Below are 15,062 nucleotides of genomic sequence, written 5' to 3' on the forward strand. Positions count from 1 at the left end.
TAAAGAGATAAAAAAAAAAATCAGAGCTTGAACTCAATCTTTGTGTCTGCATCAGTGCATTTCAGGACATGGTTTCCTTTCTGAAGCTGTGAAATAAGAAAGGGCAGACAAACCTTTTAGCCAAGACCACATTCACTAAAGCTGCTTTAGAAATGGGTAGTACTCATTCCTAACCTCAGCAGCATTTTTGAGGAAAATATCCTCTAAAGTGCAAAAACCTTTCACTCCACATTGATTTCCATGGAGAAAGAGTGGTGTGAGCCAGATTTTACCAGAAGAAGGTTTTTATCTAAAATACCAGTTTGAATGCCTATTGCTAATTCAATAGCCATAAGGAAGACATCTGGTGTTTCAATTGCCTGCTGCACTCAACTCAGAATCCATTGTTTACAGCTTGCCCAGTCAGTATAAGTTTATTAATTATAAGTAATTGCTAATCTATGAAGTGAAGAAAGAAGGAATAATCCAACATATCGACGGCATGGTGATGTTTTGGCATTACATGTAGTTATAGTATATATGTTATTTTTAATATGTTTAAATTTGGATATAAATTAGCTATATTCTTACTGTCTGTTTTGTGATGCATATCAAATGTCCGAATATTTGAGCCGATATCACTAAGAATATAGGTTGAAATTCCTTTACTCCATTTTTAAACAGTTAAGTGGACATCTCAGGATAGGAAATCCATCCAAACTTCCTCATCTGCTCTTGGAAATAAATTGCTGCTCTCAGAAAGCAATCAGGCAGTGAAATGAGTAGTTTGGGTCTGCCACTTCACCTCCAGGTAACAAAAATTAAATAAGACAGATCACTTATTTACTGCTGCAGGATCATTCAGGTGAGAAAATACATTTTAGCTTGAATAAGCAAGTGCTGCACAGTTCAATCTTCAGTTTAAAGTGTGCTGTAATTCTATGTAATGTACTTTGAATTCTAACTAGCACCGTCAGGAATGTTCATTCTGCTGTTTAGGCTTTGGAGGAACCTTACAGGATAGTTGGTGATTAAAAGGAAGGCGTTTATGTGTAAGCAAAGCAAATGCCATCATGTTATTAAAAAGTGAAAATTAGGAAAGATTTAAATAGATTTAATTAGCATTGTTTGTTCTGTGGCTTTTCTGTGAGGAAAAATAGGACACCTAGAAAAATGCTGTAAATACGTTTGAAATTTATTAATCAAATCTGTTTCATAATGATTGGTTAAAAAAAAAAAAAGATCAACTCCTTTGTATTTTTAGTTTGGTCAGAGAATTTTACTGGCAGGGAAGACAACTTTTCTGCCTTTCTAAATATTGTGAAGCAGTATTTTTCAGAGAAATTGCCCTTGCTTCCAAGCACTAGCCTGCCTGTTTGTACTAAGAATGGTGGCAGCCAACTTTGAACACACTTTTCCTTTTTCTAAGTTGTCTACTCTTGGTTCCTTTTTTCAGGATGGGAAAATTAAGCTGTGGACAAGTAGTCAGCTAGGCATTTATCAGACTTGTAGGAACAGTTTTTGTATTAATGGAAATGTGTATTGCTAGTGAAATAGTCACTTTTAACAGAATATTTCTGCTAAATATTACATTGTTTGGAGACATATTTTTATCCAGTACCTTTCTGATACATGGTTCTCAAAATGACTGCAAACGTCTACGTTTTTTCCCCCTGCATTTGTGTGGAAGCAGGATGTTGCTGCTATCATAGATGCAATTTTTTTTTTCATTTAGTTTTCTATTTTGTTGTTTTTCATTGATCTTGTTGTGACATACAATTTTGGGCGAAGTGGTTAGTTCTTTCTGGCTATGACAGGCTGAAATAAATATATCTGGAGATAAGTACTCCCTATAAGAAAGAGTCTTTGAAGTTTTTGCCTCTTGCAAATGGGCATCATTTACAAGCCATGAGAGTTCAAAAATGTGCTGGTTTTTTTTATTTTTGCAATAAGTGGAATACTGTTTGGCTGTTAGATTTTAACAACATCTAGGTGCCAGACAGCAAAGGTGATGAGAAGTGTGGTAGAAGAGCCAAGTGAAGGCAGATCATGCTGGGTCTTTGTGCTGTAGCTCTGAGCTTTACCCTTATGCCACCCAGGCAGAAGGCAGCAGCAAGGTTGAGGGTCTGTGAGAACCTCACACTATCCTGGATCCTAGACATACCCTGAAACCACAGTATACCAGGCACTGCTGCTCATACACATTTGGCTAAACATAAAGTGCAAAACCAGAAGTTTCCTTCTCCTTTTTCTTTCTTGGTACCCTTTGGAAACTCTGAGTCTCAGCCAGACAAAGGGAAAAAACTTCAATTTTTACAGCTAATTCTGATCTTTGACCAAAGCACCTAATATGTTTTATGGGAAAGCTTAAAGTGAAGTACTTTCCAAGAATATTTATTACAGACACAGTTAAAGTGGTTTTTTGCAACTTCCTTGAATTAGAAAAAGATACAACTTGTTGAATTAGAAAAAGATCACAGACCAGTTTGTTTAATCCCCTTTCCTAAATGTCACAATTTAATAAACATGATTTTGGAAGATTTACTCCTTTAATGAATAACAACACATAAGCAAGAAATCCTGTCCTTCCGCTATGGTCTTCCTCCTTGCCCTGTTAGTAGGCAATACACATAATTTTCTCCAGACAACCTAAGCTGCTCTTTTTGCTTTCTCTGTCAATGACCTAGAGCACTAGGGTAGCTCCTGCTGTCTCTCAGTTGAAGGCAAACTGCCTTTCATACAATCTGAAGTTCTGATTTTATATTTTTGGGGAAAGGCTGTGAATGTTGCCTATTTGGACTTCAGCAAGGCCTTTGACACTGTCTCCCACAGCACACTCCTGGAAAAGCTGGCAGCCCTCGGCTTGGACAGGAGCCCTCTGTGCTGGGTTAGGAACTGGCTGGATGGCCGGGCACAGAGAGTGCTGGAGAATGGTGCTGCATCCAGCTGGGGACCAGGCACCAGTGGTGTCCCTCAGGGGTCTGTGCTGGGACCAGTCCTGTTCAATATTTTTATTGATGATCTGGATGAGGGTATTGGGTCTTTCATTAGTAAATTTGCAGATGACACTAAGCTGGGAGCGTGTGTTGATCTGCTGGGAGGAGGGCTCTGCAGAGAGACCTGGAACATTTGGATGGATGTGCAGAGTCCAATGAGATGAAGTTTAATAAATTCAAGTGCTGAGTCCTGCATTTTGGCCACAATAACCCCCTGCAGCGTTATAGGCTGGGGACGGTGTGGCTGGACAGTGCCCAGGCAGAAAGGGACCTGGGGGTGCTGTTCAGCCAGCTGAACATGAGCCAGCAGTGTGCCCTGATGGCCAAGAAGGCCAATGGCCCCTGGCCTGTATCAGGAATAGTGTGGCCAGCAGGAGCAGGGAGGTCATTCTCCCCCTGTACTCAGCACTGATGAGGTCACACCCTGAGTGCTGTGTCCAGTTCTGGCCCCTCAGTTTAGGAAGGACCTTGAGATGACTGAGCACATCCAGAGGAGGCAACAAGGCTGGAGAGGGGCTTGGAACACAAACCCTGTGAGGAACGACTGAGGGAGCTGGGGTTGTTCAGCCTGGAGAAAAGGAGACTCAGAGGTGACCTCATCACTCTCTACAACCTCCTGAAAGGTGTTTGTAGTCAGGTTGGGGTTGGTCTCTTTCTCCAGGCAGCAACTGACAGAGCAAGAGGACACAGTCTCAAGCTGTGCCAAGGGAAATATAGATTGGATATTTGGAAAATGTTTCTTACGGAAAGAGTAATAAAGTACTGGAATCGTCTGCCTGGAGATCTGGTGGAGTCACCATCCCTGGATGTGTTTAGAAAAAGACTGGATGTGGCACTCAGTGCCATGGTTTAGTTGAGGTGTTAGGGCATGGGTTGGACTCAATGATCTTGAAAGTCTCTTCCAACCTAGTGATTTTGTGTGCTTTTGTGATAAGACTGATACAAAAGCTTCAAAGAAGATTACCAGTGACTGAACTGTCTCAGAGACAATTTTAAAGCTGCATATGGGAAATACTAAGGATAATTTTCTAGCAAGAAAGCAAAGAAACCAGAAGTAAAAAGCTGGAAATATAAAAATACTAGGACAAAAACAAGACTTGTGCACTCAAGAATTAAGCATGTATAACCTCTTTGTTGCATGCAGTACCACCTAATGTTAAATGCTTCTTTTTCATATTTCCCCAGAAAGATGATGTTTCCTATTAATAGTACAAGAGCATCGCAATGCTGCAAGTATTATCAAATTCTACTAATGGCAGCCTTCTGCACTTCCCTTTTAGATATTTTATCAGGTTATGTTAAGAAGTACCTGAATGCATCTGTGTTGCAATAGTATTGAAGGAGTTATTTTAAAGGTATTTTGCATGTGGTGGAAACCACTAAAACTAGTTGTTATCATTGTCACTAGATATTATGCCATCTCCAAGATGGAAACACCTTTCATTTACAGAGCACGTGTGATGAGAATTTATCCCAACAATGCATTAGTTGCTATTATGTGTGGTTGAAATAATGTAAGTTTTCCATTCTGACATGATTCTCAAATTATGGAGGTTGTTCCTTATGTAGGAATTCTGTGTGTTGTATCTGCTGATTTATAAAACATTTGTTCCTTATATAAAAGAAGTGGCATTTATTTTTCTGATTCTTGCTTTAGTTATTGCAGTGGCTTCTGACTTTTGTGTAAAAGTAAGGTCCTTCCTTGGAAAGCAGATTGTAAAAGTGCAAATGGAAGGAAATAATTGATTAGAAAGTCATTGTAAAACCTTTGCAAAACAGGAAATCAGCTTCCATGAAATTATATATTAAAGAATTATGTATATTAAATAAACACCACCAGTTTACCAGGTGGTAAACAGATGTAAGGCAAGCAGAGTCCTATGCAACATTGCATTATATTCTTAAATATTGAAGAGGAGCAATTTCCTTCTAATTTCCATTCCTGCATGGTCCCACAGTGTGGTCTCTCATCTCCTGCTTTTGAAGACATTTTTAGAATCACAGGTCTTCTCTAAATTTGTATGAGGACTCTCAGGTTTGCCAGTTTAGCAGTCAGGGCACTGATATTCCTTCAGCTTTCAGGGAAATCCAAACAATAGGTAATCAAGGGCTTTAGACAACAAATTGACATCACGTCTAGCCTGCTTTCCTACTTTTCATTTATTTACTGCCACACTCTAAGTAACTTTCAAAGATCTTTTCTGGACTATCACACTCTCTGGCTTCTTTTCCTGTTCTGTAGGAGTATCTAATTCCTTATTTCCTGTTACCTCCTAGCATATCATCCCAGGCAGACAGGCAACACCACAGACTCTTGAGGCCAGCCCATACAGTTGCAGAAAAGAAAGTATCTGTAAGTGAGTAAATGCGCTCAAAATGGATATTGGAACTATTAATGCTTCATTTGTTGACGACATTTCTGAAGAAGAAGCTATGGAGGAAGCAACAGAGCAACTGCTAGAACGCCCCTTCCACCAACACAGTGCACTGGGTCGATGAGCACCTGGGAAGCGTGGGGTTGATGAAAGCATTGAGCAACGCCTGGTGACTCTGTAAATGTGCCACCTCAGGCACTGCTGCCAGCTGGGATTAGTTAATGAAGTGGAAGGCCACCTGACCATTTATTTGGCCTCAGCAACAGTTCTGTGCAATGGGAGAAGGCAATTAGAGCTGCGTTAATTCTTTTTAAAATTAAAGTCATTCTTTGTTAGCAGTCTGTAGCATCCTGAAGAATCTGAAGTATTGAACAGAGGCATTGTATTGATTACAGAAAGAAACTAGAAAAATCCATAATAGTAATCAATGTAGAATTTTGATCTGTTAATAACTGGGGTCTTTGGATTGATTCAGATATTTCCTCATGAAATTATATGAAATATTGAAAATCATCAGGCAATATAGAAAGTAATAACATTTCTCTAAGTGTAAAAGTAAAGAGATGAAAATTCTTTTTCTAGTTTCCATGAAAAATTGTATAAACATGAAGCCTCCTTTTCACAGGACAGGTAAATATGAAAGACAGAGACAGTACACTTATACATAGTTTATGCAGCTTTCACTATTTGTTATGTTTCCCAGAGTATAAGTTAGGTCAAAGACAAAGGTAGTGACAGAGAAACAGGGAATTTCCTGACTTCCAGTGTCAAATCCGTCTCTCCACAATTGTCCCATAACCTGTGGGAACTGTGAACTAAACATCTTTCCAGAGAGAAGCTGACACAATACGAGTTACTCATGAAAAACACTTCAAATATTGCAGGATTTGGAAATACGTTTTTCATTTAAGTTTATTAAACTAGCCTCAAATTAGCTTTGAGTAGTCCTAGAGTGTCTTCTATAAAAGCCATCCTTCTAAAATAATAGAGGGTGATCAGGCTTTTAGAAAGAGAGAGGTTTTTACGGGAATATTTTCAAATTTAATGGGGCAATGGCAATTCAGGTGATAAAGCAGAACAGGATATCAGAATTTCTGGGAAAGTCCAGTTTCTGTGATTTGCTGTGAGTTCCATCTCAGTGTCTCTGGGCTTTTGTTACATGCTTAGGTATATAAATTAAGAACTTGAGCATCTATGAAAAACTGTAATAATGACTTATAGGGAACACATAATAAATTTGGGTGGAAACATTAAATTCTGAAGTAAAAGAGGAACTAAGTAATGTAGAAGAATGAAATTAATGAGAAATAAAAGTTGCATATCATCGCCTCTAAGGTTTATTCAAAGATTTAGATTACAAAGTGACCCAGAATATTTCTAATGTTTCTTTCTCAAAAGGCTTATAATTTGAATTAATATTCTTCCTGAGACACTCAATACTACAATTTCCTTTATATGAAAAATGTGCTCTGAAGAGTTATGCTGTACCAATGGGCATAAAACAAGAGCAAGAAATTGCATCACAGATTATGTCACTACTTGTACAGCAACACAGGCCTTTCTTCATCAGTTTTGCAGAGAAAAAGGAGTGAGAAAAAAAGAGAAAATTTAAGATAAACTGTATTCCAGTCTCATTTGCAGCTCCTGTAGTAACAGAATTTCTCCTGTAAGAAGAGTTTTGTCATGGAGGAATTAAAAATAAGATGAAAGCATCAAAGAAAGACAGGACACAATACTCAGGAGTTGTTGATAACTCTGAGATACTTCTTAAGTGGAACACTATATTTCAAAATACGAAGGTAATTTTCTATTAGAAAAACAGGAACACCATTCAAATGCATCTTCTGAGCTTTAATAGGAAGGTTTTGGCTTACAGTTTATGAATTGTATTAATGGATCTATCATATTTCTGTATGAAAAAGAGAAACTACTCCCCGCTAAACACCACCACCAACAACCAACCCCAAACCCTGAAACTATTTTCCTGGTATTTTCAGGCAAAAGAGTGAGTTACTGATTTCTAGGACTGATAAGAAGATCTAACAGATCACTGTGAGACTTAGAAAGTTTAAGCTTTACAAATTCCTTCTTGAGACAAGCAGATTATCCTGAATAGAATATGGAGCCAAATGAGCCCTTGGTTGAGGTTGCTGCAATACAGAATTAGGTTTTGCAGGGTGGCTGTGCAGAATAGGTGAAATATAGCTTAGAAAATAGGGTACTAGAGAGTTTTAAGCAATATAAATCAATAAACCTTGCTTTCCAAAGACAGCAAGAGTGAAGAGCCAAACTTCAGATAGCTTCTTCCTTCTCTCAGAGAAAAGTTTCCCTGTAGTATCTACTGGTACATGAAAGAATTTATTGAATGTGTGCATGCTTTGGAAACATAAGGATTTCAATAGGGTGTACTCTTATTACTATTTGTGTCTGGGAGCTTGTAAGTATGAGTTTAGTTAAGTACAATTGAATTATGATGGCAAATGTGGTCAATAGATGACTGTTAAAGGCTCTCTGTAATTCCTTAGGGTTTTATAAACTAGGCTTTGTAGATTCACTATTCTGATATGCAGTTTATTTATTTGTTTCTAAATTATGAACATTTTATATTAGCATTTTCTGAAAATTTACATGAGGATTGATTTTTATCGATTAAATACCAGCACATATTTTGTGTAACTAATCTCCAGACTTCTGCTATTGGGGAATTTTTTTTGTTCTTTAGGACCTTTAGGTTGTAATTTCATTTCAAGACAGTTGAAGAACATGGATGTGACTTCTCTCCAAATACATGGAGATATTTTGCCTGTAATTTTCCAAGAATATATGAGGTACTCCTCCTGTCTTCATTATCCCATGATTTATAACAGAATTGTGTTCCACACTAACAGAATACCTCATCGAAGTTTCAGTCTGAAAACAGTACAGTCCATACAAAGCTGTTGCTTGGTCACTCGATGTAATACCAAATTAATTTTAAATTGTAGTGATTTTTCAAAAGTTTATCAGAAAATTGCCAAGTATAAAGACAGTTGTGAGGAATTGAATGTCATGCTCACCAATATAAAATAGCATAAAAGAAGTAAATTTTTTTGTCAAGGAATAAATATGATTTAAAAATATATTTTACTGAAAATGTTCAATTAAATGGCACTTGAGGTCTTCAGAATACTTTATGTTTCAATCCTTTTTCTTCTGACCAAAAGCTTCTTCCATACTCTCAGGGAACTTAATATAAGACTCGAGGAATAGCACTACTTTTCTAGGAAGGAAACTGATGAGACAAACACTGAATTAGCCTATTTTTTTTTTCAAAAAAGGTACTCTATAAATAAAAAAAAAAAGACAAATAAATTATATGTGCTCAATACTTCTAACATCTGGCAGTAACACATTTGGCACTTCAATGTTATAAATCGGGAAAACGAATGACAGACCAAAGACATTTTGTGAAAGCCCAGCCTGCTGTGGTGGCAGGGACTGGAAGCAGACAGTGCTAGACCAGGCATTACTCCCAGTGCACCATCTCAGGAAAATTTTTGAAGTTTCTATACCCAACTGCAGCTCAAAATATTTCTTAGAGACAGAAGGGGCCAGAGGAATGTTATTCACCTAGATTATTAAAATATCAAACTATCTGTTTCTTTAAAATTGGGTACATATAACTGGATTGGCTGCAGGAATATTAACTAAAAGACTGTTTTGACTAAACTTTCCTGCTGATTTTACAGGCATATGGTGAGGCAAAGAAGGTAATGCTAGAAGACAAGTCACATGCTTACATTTTGAGTCCAAGTAAGTGTACAGCTGGAGGCATGATCAGATAAAATTTTTCCTTTTTAATTGCATCCACGATCCTGCTGGCTGCATACTCTGGATCATAAACAGGAAGTAAACAGGGTTTTCTGTAAAACAAGAAAAAGGGGTTATGAAATTATAAAACTTTACTTTCAAGATAAACACACGCACATACATAATTAAATAATTTATGCATTTCCCACCTTCCCTTCAAGTTGTCTTAAAAGGGAATCTCCAAACTTTGTGCTATCATCAAAATAAATTGCAAACATTCCCATGATGTGAATTTAATGACTTTTTTTTGTAAGCTGACCACAATGAAGTTGATGCCCACACTGACTGCTGCTTTGGAAACTTCCAAACTTAGCTGTACTATGCACTGTTCTATGCATCATTGCTCTCCAGCAGTCCTTTTCTGCTGTAAATGCTGAGGTGACAGCCAAATAGAACAGGACCATCTTTGTCACCAGCCAGGAGAAGGGCTCTGCTCTGCATACATACACTGCTGCACGATGATGAATGGTGCAAGAAGGAGCAGAGCACTGAAAGACCAAGATCACTGCTTCTGCACTCCTGCAATGGCTCTTTCAGTGCTTACAACATCTCCAGATACCATCACCACAGGTGTTCTCACTCAGAAGTACAGTACCTGCCTGTACAGGCAGCAGGGCACAGTTAATAAAGACTGGTCATTGGTATCCTGAAAGCCATAACCATAATTACACTGCCAAAATTACTTGGGGCAGAGAACATCAGCACTCTCCTGACAAATAAGGTTCCTTTAACCCTTAAATACTGCTGTGTATCCCCAACTGTTCCTTGACTGTGAGGTTATGACACAGTTTTTGTAATTGATTGCATGCAAGACTTGCATTTCTTTATGTCAAAAATCTAGTTGTCTGTGCCAATAGGGCAAAAATACTGAATTGAAAATCAAATCAACCAAGCAAAAACTGATTATGATATACCCGGTGAGTGGCAATTGTTTTTTACATATGAAATAGTATAAATCTAAGCTTTACTTACCTGCTTTTGAAGCCTCTGCTTAACCTAGTACTAATAAAATAAGGGCAAATGATTGTGGTTTTAATGCCACGTTTTCCTCCATGATACAGTTCTGAATTTATGGCTTCCATCATTCCAATGATTGCACTCTTACTTGCACAATAATCTAGAAAGTGAAGAAAGGAGAAATAGCCAAAATTTTAAAAACATCACAGTAAAAGGTATATACAGAACTGAATTATTTGTAATACTATGTAAGCCACAATATTATTTAGTTCTATCATTGACAGTCTTGCAATTAGTATTTGAAGCATATTGGTGATCCTAACTCTGGAGATTAATGGCTCTTCCCATGAATAATGCACAGTTGCCTAAAGGATAAAATGAATTCTTTTCAGAGGAGGTTTTTTTCAGTGCACTATAGAAAGATATAGGCAAATGAGCTTATTCAGCATTTTCTTCAATTTTTCAAATACTCATATACCAACCAGGCATTCTTTCAGTTCAGAATGTCTCCAACTTTTGATATCACAGGTTACATTTCAGAAATAACTATTTCTAATGGTAAAATAAAAACACTCTGCTTATAAATGCTGCTTCAGCCTATTACTTTTGATTTGTCCTACAACTGCAATACCATTTTGTTTGCCCAGGAAGACTGAAACTCATCTGATTTTTATTGTTTGATGAATGTATGGAACCCCATCCTTGCAGATAATCAAAACTCATAGGCCCACTCCCATGAACCTTACAGTTGAAAGTTGAATGTGACTTATATTACCAATACCAAATATTGATAATATATCAAGGTAACCCTTAGGTAACAGGTAGCAAATAAACACTATTGTAACACCATGAATCAGGAGAAGAAACAAGAGATCCTTAGTACACTAAAGTTCAAGTTCTCATAGGGTGACCTGAGAGATATAATCAACATCAAAGAGAGGCTTGAGGAGAGACTGGGCAGCAGACCTAGACTGATGAAATAGTCTAGACTAGCAGACTGCTCTCCTGAGGGAAACATCTGAGAATATTGAGCTTTTAATAGCTTAAACCACAATTAATTCAAATTAATTTTATTGAAAATTCTGCTTTCTGCACTCGAAAAACCATATTCCAGCTGAATATGTAGTTCCAGGTATAATCCTTGTGTGTCTCAGGTCTGTGAACATTCACCTGTAGAAAAGCTGTCATGAGAAAGTATTAGACAACCTGTATGCAGGGCTCCCTCCCACTGCACGTGTACAAGCTGAATTGTCCTCCTTATGTGGAGAAAAGACAGTCAGTGACCAGACAGTAAAATCTGCAGAGTGCTCCACTCAGGCAGGCGACACCATCTCACTCCAGGACACCATCACCTTTGGCACCCACAGCTTCTTGTCAGTGCAGGCTGCTAAAGCCAAGCATTTGTGAGGTGACCAAGAAAAGTGATTAGTATGTAGATCTAATTTGTAATGGCAGTTGGTAATAATTACCTGATCCTCTGTATTGTCCTATTAATCCAGGTGCACTGGCTGTGCTAACCAGGTGCCCACGGTTACAGGCCACCATGGCTGGAAGAAAGGCCTTGAGAGTCTAAAAGAATACAAATATAATAATTTTAAAATCCCCTTTATAAATAGGCATAAGAAAAATGTTTCATTCCAAAATCTGGTGATACAACCTGACTTGCTTTCTGGATCTTCAACACACAAGAAGCCCAAACATTTTATCTCTGTAATATTTTTTAAATGAGAGACAACATTTCCTTGAATAACTGCCCTCTGTCTGAAGATCTAGCAGCGTTAAAGTCATCTTATTAAAAGCAGCAATATTGTATATTGTATTTTCTCTGCTTTCCTGGTTCCTCGCAATTTGTCTATCGCCAAAGGTTTGGTACACAAGAGGGAGCTAGAAGTCAACATATTAAGGAGAGCTCAGCTGTCTGTGAGCCCTTTTTGTTACAAGTTGAACTGCCTGACAATTCCAGCAATCCAGGACACCACTGTAGATGATACTCACTGGGAAGAATGCTAATGTTTGACAAAGGGGGAGAGAAGAAAAAGAGACAAGAGCAGTAACAATTTTTTTTCAGTAGCTGAGGAATCCTATTAGACTCCAGATGTGAGTGCCTAGTACATCATTTTCCTCCTGCCCTGGGTTTCTTCAGACTTGTCAGGGGGAACGCCTCTTCCAGTCCATTTTCCCCAAGTATTTGGAAGAATGGTGCAGTGTGGCTGGGGAGTACTTAGAGAACTTCTATCTGCAATGATTTTCAGTTGAGAACTGCCTTTTAACAAAGGAGTTGCAATGCTGTATTGTTCCCCGATGCAGGCTGTTCACTCAGGCATATAAACAAAAAGTGCAAGAGGGGGCAATAGTAACACTCTCTCACAAAAAAGCCCTCCTAAATCTACTGAGACCTCAAATAACTGCAAATTCCTTCAGAGGTAAAAAAATCAAACCAAATTCTTACTAGCTAGATTAGTTTTCTATGTACTTCAATCAGATGGTGACTGGGAATGAAAGCATAGCCTGAAGACCAACATGTGCAGCATAAAATCAGGGAATCATTTAGGCTGGAAGAGACCTTTCAAATCACTGAGTCCACCTCTAAATGTAACACTGCTAAGACTGCCAGTAAACCATGGTTGTGTCTCCAGGAATGCTGCAAGTCTCTTAGGCAAAGCCATCAGGAGCAGGGAAGTCACTTGCCGTCATGTCAGCACTGCCTTCAACCTCAGCTGTTACAGGTAGGGCGTGTTTCATGGTACAGCTGCACAAACTTTGATTTACCAGAGTGCCCAGGTAGGTTTGTGTTAACATTACTGAGACATTCTGGGGAGACTGTCTCCAGTTACAGGATGGTCATGAAAACATATATTCCCCAATCAAGGTCCTTCACATCCCTATTCCGAGCTGAGTTTTTAAGGTAGATGCCACAATTGTGGTTTTAACACCAAAATACTTGTCTGTACCTTTTGGTCACTTAGGAGTAAAAAACTCACAAAAACTTTACCCAGACTTGAGAAAAGAAGTTGGTTTTGAGGGTATTTTCAAAATCTTCATCTGTAAGTTCACAGAACTTTTTCCCAATCATTTTGCCAGCATTATTGATTAGAATAGTAACATCCCCAACTTCTTTTCTAACCTGAATAAAAGAAAAAAAGATAAACAGAAAGCTTTAGAAGGTATCCTTGCCTCTTGTACTTCATTTAAGAAAATGTTTAGCAATATTTGCAATAATTGATATGTATGAAAACATAAATATGCAAGAACTGTTGTACTGCATCAGATCAAAGGTCCATCTAAGCCCCCCAACCCTTGTCTCATGGTGGAAAGCAATAAAAAAAGGGATCCAGGCTCTAAGGTCTCCTGTCTGCTCAACTTTTCACATGTTGCAACTCAGGATATTTTGAGAGGTATAAGATAGCTATATCATTGTTTTTAATATATCCCAGTGATTCTTCACCCTGCCCCTTTTCCCACATTTGCCTAATTGCTTCCTGAACTCCAGAATACTTTTGGCTTCCACAAAAACCAAAGGTAAAACGTTATGAAGCTTTAGTGTGTACTGTGAGCATTTGACTGCAATCTGAATGTTTCCAATCCACTATTTTTGGAATTGTGAGAACCCGCAATCCTGTACCAAGCTTGCTCAACCCATTTTCTATATAATTTCTACTGAAGTGGAAAGAATTCAGCTCAGATAACTGGGGGTTACTAATCCTCTGAGCACAATGGCATCTATCATAAAATAGATAGATAAAATCATCATTAGTTCCATTTGGGTTTGTTTTCAAAAGATTTTGTGCCATGGTTTGAATTTATATCTAAGCAAATGACCAAGATTTACTTGTAGTATGAAGAATCAGTCTCACAGATTTCTCTGCTAAAGATAGATGATTATCTGAGATCTCAAAAATTATATTATGGCTACAAAAACGTTAAAATTCATGTGCTGCTGTCTGGCAATTTGGAAACAGGTGATTGGATCTGGTCCCAACATCTGACCTTCCTTTGGCTTTCTCAGGAACCTTAGCATTCAGTGGAGATTCATTTGATATTTCTCCAGCTATGTCAGGTTTAGACCTTCTCATTGACACGTAGGGCTCAGATACTTACCCCTTTCCACCTGCATAAATTAATGCAAACCTAGACACTGTTCAGTATGGCAGGAATACTCAATTCTTCCTTCAAGGAAAACATCTGTACTTTTCCCCCACTCTTTTAGTCAGACCCATATGATGATCCTCTTTTTCTTAACATGACAACATATCTTCACCAACAGCAGCATTCTATTTACCATGCCATCGGTTGTCCTGTTTACTCACTACTACAAAAATATGTGTGAAGCTTGGCTTCCATTTAGAAAAAGTCAAGCTGATTATTCTACATGATGTATTTTTTAGGTGTCTGTTAATTCTGCTGTTAACATAATTTCTACTAGTTTTTTGTAAGACAGGTTCATAGTGTGTTTGCGTCCTCTCAAGTGCCCTTTAAGACTGGCATATTTGCTATGCTTTGTTCCTTGATCATCTGTTACAGCAAAAGACACATTCTGCATTTCTAGCCCAGCAGATCCATGTCTGATTTCCTTCAGAATTCCCAGGTGGACACCTCTTGTTCCTGAAAATTGGTTGTTGTTCACTTGACCAGTTTGTTCCAAAACCTCTTCTTTAGAGACTTCAATGGTCTCTTTTTTTTCCTAGAAACAAAACTTACATTATGGGAAAATACCAATTAATTTAAATTTCTTGCTATTGCTTTCTCTTCTTGTATCCAAGATCAAGACTTTTCATATTACCAATCAAAAAATTTGCAGGTATTTCCAAGAGGAGAGGAGGGCTGCAGTTGAAAAACTCTTTACTAAGAATATTTCTGTCTCCAGCAGGACTGAACAATACATGCAGATATCTGTCAATATGTTGGT

The 15,062-nt window shown here is 38.0% G+C and overlaps 1 protein-coding gene across 12 annotated transcripts in view; it reads right to left on the minus strand.

Annotated features, from left to right (window-relative positions):
- The window catches only part of LOC106851222 (short chain dehydrogenase/reductase family 16C member 5), a 38,576-nt gene that overhangs the window by 20,863 nt on the left and 2,651 nt on the right, over positions 1 to 15,062 (minus strand). For 8 of the 12 annotated variants that reach the window (XR_015807406.1, XR_015807428.1, XR_015807417.1 and 5 more), the window contains 4 exons: positions 13,149 to 13,280; positions 11,626 to 11,725; positions 10,172 to 10,316; positions 9,130 to 9,252 (listed from right to left, as the gene is read on the minus strand). Coding sequence is in view for 9 of the 12 variants with exons in the window: in XM_088175232.1 (XP_088031358.1) it covers positions 9,130 to 9,252; positions 10,172 to 10,316; positions 11,626 to 11,725; positions 13,149 to 13,280 (500 nt within the window). In the remaining 3 variants the exon portion in view is untranslated. Of the gene's footprint in view, positions 1 to 6,664; positions 8,622 to 9,129; positions 9,253 to 10,171; positions 10,317 to 11,625; positions 11,726 to 13,148; positions 13,281 to 15,062 lie in introns of those variants that run through there. The other 4 variants (XM_014873002.2, XM_088175209.1, XM_088175250.1 and 1 more) reach the window with 3 other exon arrangements.

The sequence above is a fragment of the Sturnus vulgaris genome, chromosome 1 (genome assembly GCF_052056855.1).
Source record: "Sturnus vulgaris isolate bStuVul1 chromosome 1, bStuVul1.hap1, whole genome shotgun sequence".
Classification (NCBI taxonomy): Eukaryota; Metazoa; Chordata; class Aves; order Passeriformes; family Sturnidae; genus Sturnus; species Sturnus vulgaris.